Source organism: Hermetia illucens, chromosome 2, assembly GCF_905115235.1.
Source record: "Hermetia illucens chromosome 2, iHerIll2.2.curated.20191125, whole genome shotgun sequence".
Classification (NCBI taxonomy): domain Eukaryota; kingdom Metazoa; phylum Arthropoda; class Insecta; order Diptera; family Stratiomyidae; genus Hermetia; species Hermetia illucens.
Genome location: NC_051850.1, coordinates 174,805,664 through 174,814,505, shown reverse-complemented (window position 1 = coordinate 174,814,505; position 8,842 = coordinate 174,805,664). Strand labels below are relative to the sequence as shown.

Sequence of the window (8,842 nt, the reverse complement as noted above, 5' to 3'; positions counted from 1 at the left end):
CCGTGGGACTGTCATTTTGGTACTACGTCTCGGGGGAGGATTAGTTACGAACTGCGCCTCGAGTCCTTATTTGTAACTTTACTTCAAAGCTCTTTCTTCCTTCCGCCCTCCATTCGGCATGTGGTTCACGATATTCTTGGGTGTTAACCATGCCCCGGCGTCAATTTCCGCCTCCGCTCTCGCTTAATGCCTTGCGAGGGTGCAGTCCTTACAGCTAGGAGGAGTTTCCTCCTAAGCTGTTCGCACTGCTCAGTATCGAAATCGGATGGATTAGAGTCGTCATGCAGGACTCATCCATCGGCGTCGATAGCCTTGGCTGCAAATGAATGCCTAGCCGTTGCCGGCCGAACTCTTTGCTGACTTTTGTGTCGAAGAGTTAGGATCGTCCGAGTTTCCCCTTAACCGCAGGTGCATCGAACAATCCTTTTCCCTCAACCTTGGAACAGCTCCTGGGTTGCACGTTACCCGGAGGCGGTTTGCGCGAAGGCGGTTTGCCCGAAGGCTATTTGCTGTCCTTGGGCAGGTGCTTACTCATAGGCAAGGCGTTAGCCTCAGCAGGTGGCACTGATTGGAGCCTCGGGTCAAGAATGCTGACAGAAGGAGCCTGCTTCGGCTCGTCTGTTAAGGACTGGGCTCCAATTAGATTGGTTCACAGTAAGTGGAGAATCTGAGTCTAGACTCAGGTTCTCCATCGATGAGCTTAGGGTTGCCCCTTTACTCGGGGTAGGATCGTCACGATCGAGGTTTAATTGAGTTTGTTTAACAAGTTTATGTTTTTGGTTTTTCATAATTGTTTTATTTATGTCGATCTTGGCCGAGACCGTTTTTGTCGAGACAAGGCTAGTTGAAACTGGGTGTCGCCTGGTATCCAGAGTTCACTCTTTACGGCCACATCTTAACCCCTGTGACAATTCAACCCTCGGCACGGTACTCACATCTTGGCTTGGGGTTTTGATTACCGTTTGGCTTCAGGTGTCACCTTCCGTTTCCTAAAGGATCTTCCTGACTGAGCTCCTTCACCACGACAAGGTAGGTAATCGTGGAGGGAGCCTTGATGGTCTTAAAAAAAAAATCGTTTTCAGACTTCAATTTCTATTTATTTAATACATTATAAAATATACTGGACCAGAATTTTCGACTTCGGAAACAAATCACATCAAAACAAAACATCCAACTACAATAGTTGAGAGTTAAATATATAACGCTACTTTTAGGCATTGTTTAGATTTAGTTTCGCCTTGTTTAGGGCAAAAAAAGATAGATACGAGTAAATTACTTATTCACTGATGGTGCTTGTGGCGTTTCACCCTCATGACACACTAATTGTGCAATAAACTCAATTATTGTTCGAGTTGGACGTCCTGCCATCCCTCGTCTCAGATATTCAAATGCTTTCCCATTGGTTGTCATAACGCTGCGTATGTCCTGTAGAAGATATAATGAGCATCTAAAATTAAAATCTGACATTTGTTGTATGGGGGGGGGGGGTCAACTCTGGCAGGAGAGAATGTTGACAGAAGCCTTTGATCCCTTAAGATACCATAGCAAACCATCAGACGACCCCTCATGTTTGAAAACTTACGAGATGCATCCACTGGCCGCATGGGACGAACTCCTTCAAAAGTGCAGCACTTTTGCATGGCATTCCGCCATTATCCCCTCCGATATTCTGGGCATCGACGTGTTTTTTTTGAGTTATATTATGATAGAAATATCTCCAAAGGGGCATTCTCCAGACCCTATCGCCTGTGTGAACAGCGGCTCCTTTTATCTGTTGCCATAGTTCCTCTGAATTTGTGAAAACACCAGTCGCTCCTTCACAAAGAACTTGTCTCATTTGTTTTGACGTAGTGCCAATATCCAAAATGAACTTTGGCCAGAAGTTTTGTGCATATAGTAAAGCATCAATTAAGACCAGGGCATCTTCGCGATGTGTCTTTTGAAATTCGACATGTTTCCCGTTCATAGTTTTAACCACATCGCCTGCCTTGCATGAGTTGCAGCCAATAGCATGTTCGCAAAGTGGTATCAACCCACGGATGTTGATGGGCAATTGAAGAGACGCAATAGCTCTGCAAACAGAGACAACACATGCTGCCCCTGACATATCGCCACGCATATCACTGAGCTCATATTTGTCCTGAAAATTAGAAAGGAAATATTGACAGAATTAAGGTTTACAACTTGGGACTTCAAATAAAAACTTACCTTCAAACAGATTCCACCGCAATCGTAAGTTATCCCTTGTCCTACCAGAACCACTGGACGTTCTTCTCGGTTCGTTCCGTAGTAGCTTAATTCTAAAAATATTGGTGGCTCACAGGAAGCCTTTGAGATAGCCAGAAATGCATGCATTTGCTGGCTCTCTGCCCACCCCTTCACCTTTACTTCGACGTTGACTCCTGATTTACAAAGAACCTCAACTATGTTCTGTGCAAAGCACGTAGGACTAAGTAGGTTCGCTGGAGTCTCCTGCAACTGCCTTGCCAAATTTTGCGCGGCTGCTTTCTGCAAGCCAATCCTCCATCCATCCCAATCACACTCCTGCCCTCGCTCGACGTGCAAGTCGATTTGCGGGACAACAAGTTGATCATTTTTGCTTTTCAGTTCTTGGTAGGCCCAAACTCCGAGTGCGGCTCCTTCAGCGGCTGACTCCGCGTGGCCAAAACTTTCAACGATTATTTTTTCGGTGTGGATCTCCTGCAAGGCTCGGCATCCTGTAGCAGCTGCTCGACGAATAGCTTCTTTATGTTCATCGATCATCTCATAGGTATTATAGCCGAGGCATTCCTGACCCAGACCACACACACAAACGGCCGAGTAGTTGGGCTCCAAGTTGTAAAAGATCCGGCACTCACCTCTTTTGGGCATAGGACCCGCTACTCGTAGAAGGTCCAGGAGACGGCCATTGGTCTTCACCTAGGGGTGTTTCATGCTGGACATTTTAGATGTTTAGAAACAAGAAGTTATCAACTTACCTTATTGTACTTCCAGCCAACTGGGGTCAAAACGCCTGAATCAAGTCTATCATCTTCATTCGCATACACTCCCAGGACCAAACCCCGAGAGTTTGGGTCTGAACATCTGTCTTCCTCCGGCATGCAATTTTGGTTATTGTTCGCCGCCTTGCTTGCATTTGACGGCTTAACAGCCGTGGCTGCTGCTATTTTACGTACGTTAAAAGGATAAAGGCCTCCTCGCGGTAAGCTCGCAAGGAAGTTTGGTAACTTGTGCATTCTGAGCGCTATTTTAAAATAAACGTAGAAAACACAATTTAGATAATTTTATTGTTATAAAGGAAAGGGTCCTGTCTATCTGAAAATGTATCAGAACGAAGATTCTCACGCCGCTCTCGACAAAAAAGTTAAGGAATATTTGGCGACACTCTCTCAGTCGAAAAATTTCACAAGTTTAATAATTAGTTTAGCTTGTTTGTAATTTACATGTCAACACGAATTTGGCGAAAATTGAAAATAACTGATGTTCAGCGGTTGCTAAGATAAGGAAAGTGAATAGGGAATTAGTAGGAGGCGCGCAGTAGTAGCTGATTTCGACAATGTTGACTTCGCGACTTCCGTTGTCTCGATACAGTGTTTTCACTGCAGTTTGCCTAAACTTGTTCAACAAGAGGGTTGACAATGCAAATTGATTTGTCATGACGTTACCAGGGTTTCATTGCGATTCAGCCCAGAACGTCGTGTCGAAGCTAGAGTGACACCGTGTAGAATTGCACCCTCTTAAGACTACTTCTGGATTTTCGACCCGCTTCTCCCAGAAACCATAATTTAGCCATTACTTTGATAGGTGTGTTTGAGTTTAGGGTCTCATCCTTTATCTTCCGTCTTCATGCCTCCTTCACCCATTCTGCCGAACCTTCATTATTATGGAGGTAGCTGAAAGCTATTCTCATCTGACTTGAGCTTCCCTCAAAATATTCCCTTCGTGCTCAAGTACTTGTTCAGCTTTTTCTTTCGCGTGCGAATCTCGGGCGCTGAAAACTCTCATGCTCTGGATCTTCCGGTACTAGTGCGTCCAAGACAATAGGGAAACCATCCGGTCCAAACCAGTGCGTTCTGCACAAACATCCATACATCTTAACTTTGCGGCCATTTTTCCGGCGCCTAGGCCCGCCAACCTATATTCCATCTGAAAATCTAACTCTCCTCTACACAAGTGATCACGAATTAAGCTCCCTTTCTCGAAATTCTCAATATTAACGGAGATACGAGTGTTTAAAACTGGGATGATGCGCCACCTCAACATTGCCTCACCTGACGTATCTCACGAAGCCTTACAGACTCTCAAGGACATACGCCGACAGGTGTACCTGCTTTTCTTTCTACTGGTATCAAAACGTATCCCTTCCCTCCTTACAAGCAGCGTGTACAGTAGAGTAGATTGCACCACCTTAGCTATGAGCGATCTCTAACTTTCGCCGCCCTTGGTAGCTGTTACGGTGGCGCCGGCTGCCATTTGGCTAGTATACTCTAGGTGCTCCCTAATTGGCGTGATTGACATCATCAGTCCCGTATATTTGATCCATGACCGCCACAAATGGTCCATAGGTCGCTTAAAAGAGACGTCTCTGCGAGTAATGGACTGAAAATTTACTCAAAGTATTTTCTGTTTGTCGTAAGGGCTGACTAAGAGGGACAGTAATTTCCAAGTTATCGGCCTGCGCATACCAAGCGGGGTTTTTGCTAGAGAAACAATTAACATACTTCCCTTTCGCTATCATCAGAAAATGCGATAACGGCACTTTCCCTAAAGTTGTAATCAACTTATGGGAAATAGAAGGACCGGACGATTATCCTAAGTGACCGAGAACGACCTAGAGGGAAGAGCTACCCCAGAAACCTAAAAAGTTGGCGAAATTGACAGTGAAGGTCCGCCCGCAAAGACTGAAGATCCGTCAAAGTGCTCGGTCAACCCGCTCTTGCACGCCTCTGTGCTTGCCAGGCTCGGGAATATCGGGGTCCTTTGAGCACTTTCATCCCTCAGGTGTCATTAATACAAAATTAACGTGTCTATACTGATGCGTGGGTCCGCACTGGATTTCAAAATAGACAACAAACGAAGGAATTCGCGACCACCTAACGAAAAAAAAGCCAGAAAGCGAGCTAAAACTGAAAAATAAAAAAAAACGACCCGACCGTGCTCGTGGAGAGGGAAGATCCAGCGATCGAGAGGGAAGATCCATCGATCGAGAGGGAAGATTCACGACGGATCACAATCCCGATCATAGTTCCTTCTGCCCAGATATTTATTAAGGTGCGGCCTCTGAGGTTTCTTCCCATCCTTGACATCCTCAGGCCATTATTTCAGAGGATGTCCCTAAAAAGGCTCTGCATTGTGATATCACCGGAATAATTGTAACACCAGAGTGTCCAACGATCATCGGAATATCAATGGTTTGCATATCAACTTTACGCGACCGATACCAGCATTGGTGTTGAACAAATCATCTCGAGTTCTTCCAGGTTTACGTGGCACGCCCGCTGGGATAACAACTCCATCGGCGCCTTTGAAACAGTCAGCAACTTGCTCTGCTCCAACGTATCCCTTTCTACTCTTGGCTGTGTTGATGTGGGAAAGGTCCTCTTCAAGAGTCAGGACAGGAGCTGCTCGATACCACCAGATGCTCCAGCGAAAATTCCTGGATCGTTACCTCCCGTCCTCACGGCTGTCTCCGGTGCCAATCCAAAACCTTTTCTCTATCTCTCCGGCCAGTCCAGCTGTTCCTCCAAGAACCGGTCCCCATTTCGTTACGCTCGCCTTGAATATGGATCCAATGTCGAGTCAATATTAAAGTCAAGGCGCTTCTTGATATTCTGGGAATGGGTACCAGTACTGGCTGTGAGATTCTGGTCAAGAATGAAGAGCATCTCCATAATACAATGGTAAACACTAACGGAGACTTGCGAAGTAGTTGCTGTGAAAACTTCTTGCTCGAGCATGAGTTCGAGAAACACGGTCTTGGGGACCAAATGAGAGTGAAGGTTTGATGGATATCTGTTGCTCTTACCCCCTCCCCCTCTGTTTTGATAAGCGCTGCAGTTGGGCTGTAGCAGGTCGGTGCTCTGAGAACCCGAGATCTTCTTTTTATAGTGGAAGCAGAGGATGATAATTTGAACTCTGAATAAGGGCGGTCTTCTTGACTACGACGTTTGCCGAGAACTTCTGGAATAATCTTCAGAGATTAGGTTGGTTTCTGCTCTGGTTCTTCTTGCGTCCACCACCTTAACACTTATGGAACATCACTTGCGAGGAGACTTCAGATAAAATCAATAGCGAAAATATCTGGAGTGTTCGACGCAGAAGGGGCACTCTAATGAAACTAACATTTGCTACGAGAGCGATGAACAATGGATGCTGAACTGAAGTAAAATCTTAGATGAGTCTTATGTTAAAGGATGACCCACAAGTGTTACATCCTGTACCTAATATAATTTTTTTTGTTATCGCTGAAATTCTTTGCGCTGTCTTGGGAGAGAATGCGGAGGGCTTAAGTTTCTTTTCAAATTTGCTTGACATCTGCTTGCTCTCTTAGCGATTCGAGAACTTTTGTCTACTACGGCCAACTACACTCTTGGCGATGCCATACAATGGAGGTCTTTATCCTAGCCTAGGAAATGAGCAGACGTCCTAGAGGGTAACTGCTGAGGAGGAGTTCGGGTTTCTAGACAAGTAATGGTAGGAGCTGAATTACATTTCAGTCCTATTTTGGGTCAATGACGAACATAAGTATATCCTTATTCTTTTTGACAGAGGTTTTTTTTTCTAGTGTCATAACCAAGCGCTAGGGTGAGTGCGACCTTTCACAGCCGAGACTTTGTCATTCTCGCTGTCGGGTCAAGGCGAAGTCATCCGCAAAGTTGACAACTGTAGCTTCTTCTGAGATGGAAAGTACGAGCATCTATATATTACATTTGGCAGTATAGGGCTCAATCATCATCATCAACGGCGTAACAACGGTCTAGGCCTGCTTTAATAAGGAATTCCAGCCATGCCAGTTTTGCGCCGAGGTTCACCAATTCGATATCCCTAAAAGCTGTCTGGCGTCCTGACCTACGTCATCACTCCATCTCGGCCAGCGTCTGCTCGTCTTCTTTTTCTACCATAGATATTGCCCTTATAGACTTTCCGGGCTGGATCATCCTCATCCATACAGATTAAGTCACCCGCCCACCGCAATCTATTGAGGCAGATTTTATCCAAAACCTGACGGTCATGGTATTGCTCATCGATTTCGTCGTTATGTAGCCTACGGAATCCTCCATTCTCATGTAGGGGGCCAACAATTCTTCGGAGGATTCTTCTCTCGAACGCGGTCAAGAGTTCGCAATTCTTCTCCCTAAGAACCCAAGTCTCCGAGGAATACATGAGGACTGGCAAGATTATTGTCTTGTACAGTAAGAGCTTTGACCCTATGGTGAGACGTTTCGAGCGGAACAGTTTTTGTAAGCTGAAATAGGCCCTGATGGCTGCGAACAAACCGTGCATGAATTTCATCATCGTAGTTGTTATTGGTTGTGATTTTCGACCCTAGGTAGGAGAAATTATCAACGATCTCAAAGTTGTAGTCCTCTATCTTTATTCTTCCCGTTTGACCAGTGCGGTTTGACGTTATTGGTTGATTCGTTTTCGGTGCTGATGTTGTCTCCATTTACTTTGTCTTGCCTTCATTGATGTGCAGTCCAAGATCTCGCGCCGATTGCCACCTGCTCGATTTGGATGAAGGCAGTTTGTATGTCTCGGGTGGTTCTTCCCATGATGTCGATATCGTCAGCATAGGCCAGTAGTTGGGTGGACTTAAAGAGGATCGTACCTCTTGCATTTACCTCAGCATCACGGATCACTTTCTCGTGGGCCAGGTTAAGGAGGACGCATGATAGGGCATCCCCTTATCGTCGACCATTGTTGATGTCGAATGGTCTTGAGAGTGATCCTGCTGCTTTTATCTGGCCTCGCACATTGGTCAGGGTCAGCCTAGTCAGTCTTATCAATTTCGTGGGGATACCGAATTCTCCCATGACCGCGTACAGTTTTACCCTGGCTACGCTATCATAGGCGGCTTTAAAGTCGATGACTAGATGGTGCAACAGGTGTCCATATTCCAACAGTTTTTCCATTGCTTGCCGCAGAGCGAAAATCAGATCTGTAGCTGATTTGCCTGTTTATAGTTTTGAATAGGCTGGGTGCTTCTCTGGTTCGTTCGATCCTCTCACAGAACTCGAACACCCGTTCTCATTCTGACTAGGTTTCTACTTCCGAGTTGCCGTCAATGTGGAATCTGATTATTCTACAGTCCGACATAAAAAGCTAATCCAACATCCTTCAATTCCTGGCCATGTCGCTCATCACAGTGTTCTTTACAATTATGTCTAGTAGCTCATGCCCGGTCCTGATCACAAATGTTGTTTCCTACTCTATGCATTTCTAGCTTATTGCTAACGATTAGTTCAAAAGATTCCACCATTTTTTGGCCATTTTCCCAGCTCCTCGACTAGCCCCCCCGCCCAACCCATATACCATTCGAAAGGTTTCTATACTAATAATCACGAATTTCAATCGAGAAAATCTTCAATATTAACGGAGATAATGTTTTTCAAATGATTCCTCCATTTTTCGGTCATTTTCCCAGCTCCTGGACACCCTACTCATATACCATTCGATTGGCACCGCTTCTCCCCCAGATTTTATGGTGGACGTTGGCATCGTAGCCGAGATAAGTGGCAGCGCCTTCTTCTCGTAGAAGATGCCAGTCTAACGACTAATTCCGGTGGTGGCGCCTTCTGGAAAGTATCCTGATGCTACGAATGCCTCTTGCATCCTTGTCCTG

General features: G+C 45.6%; 1 protein-coding gene across 1 annotated transcript; it reads right to left on the bottom strand.

Annotated features, from left to right (window-relative positions):
* Positions 1–1,075: 1,075 nt before the first annotated feature.
* On the bottom strand, positions 1,076–3,516 carry LOC119648349 (cytosol aminopeptidase-like). Its single transcript, XM_038050046.1, has 4 exons — positions 2,979–3,516; positions 2,209–2,919; positions 1,583–2,140; positions 1,076–1,425 (listed from the first exon to the last, which is right to left on the bottom strand). The coding sequence occupies exons 1-4, from the start codon at positions 3,234–3,236 to the stop codon at positions 1,273–1,275; spliced, it is 1,680 nt and encodes a 559-aa protein (XP_037905974.1). The 5' UTR covers positions 3,237–3,516; the 3' UTR covers positions 1,076–1,272.
* Between the last annotated feature and the right edge of the window lie 5,326 nt (positions 3,517–8,842).

Coding starts and splice junctions, on each gene's coding strand:
- LOC119648349 (XM_038050046.1), bottom strand. CDS start 3,236: ATGCACAAGTTACCAAACTTCCTTGCGAGCTTACCGCGAGGAGGCCTT. Junction 2,920..2,978: donor TTGGCTGGAAGTACAATAAG/GTAAGTTGATAA, acceptor AAACACCCCTAG/GTGAAGACCAATGGCCGTCT. Junction 2,141..2,208: donor GCGGTGGAATCTGTTTGAAG/GTAAGTTTTTAT, acceptor TCTAATTTTCAG/GACAAATATGAGCTCAGTGA.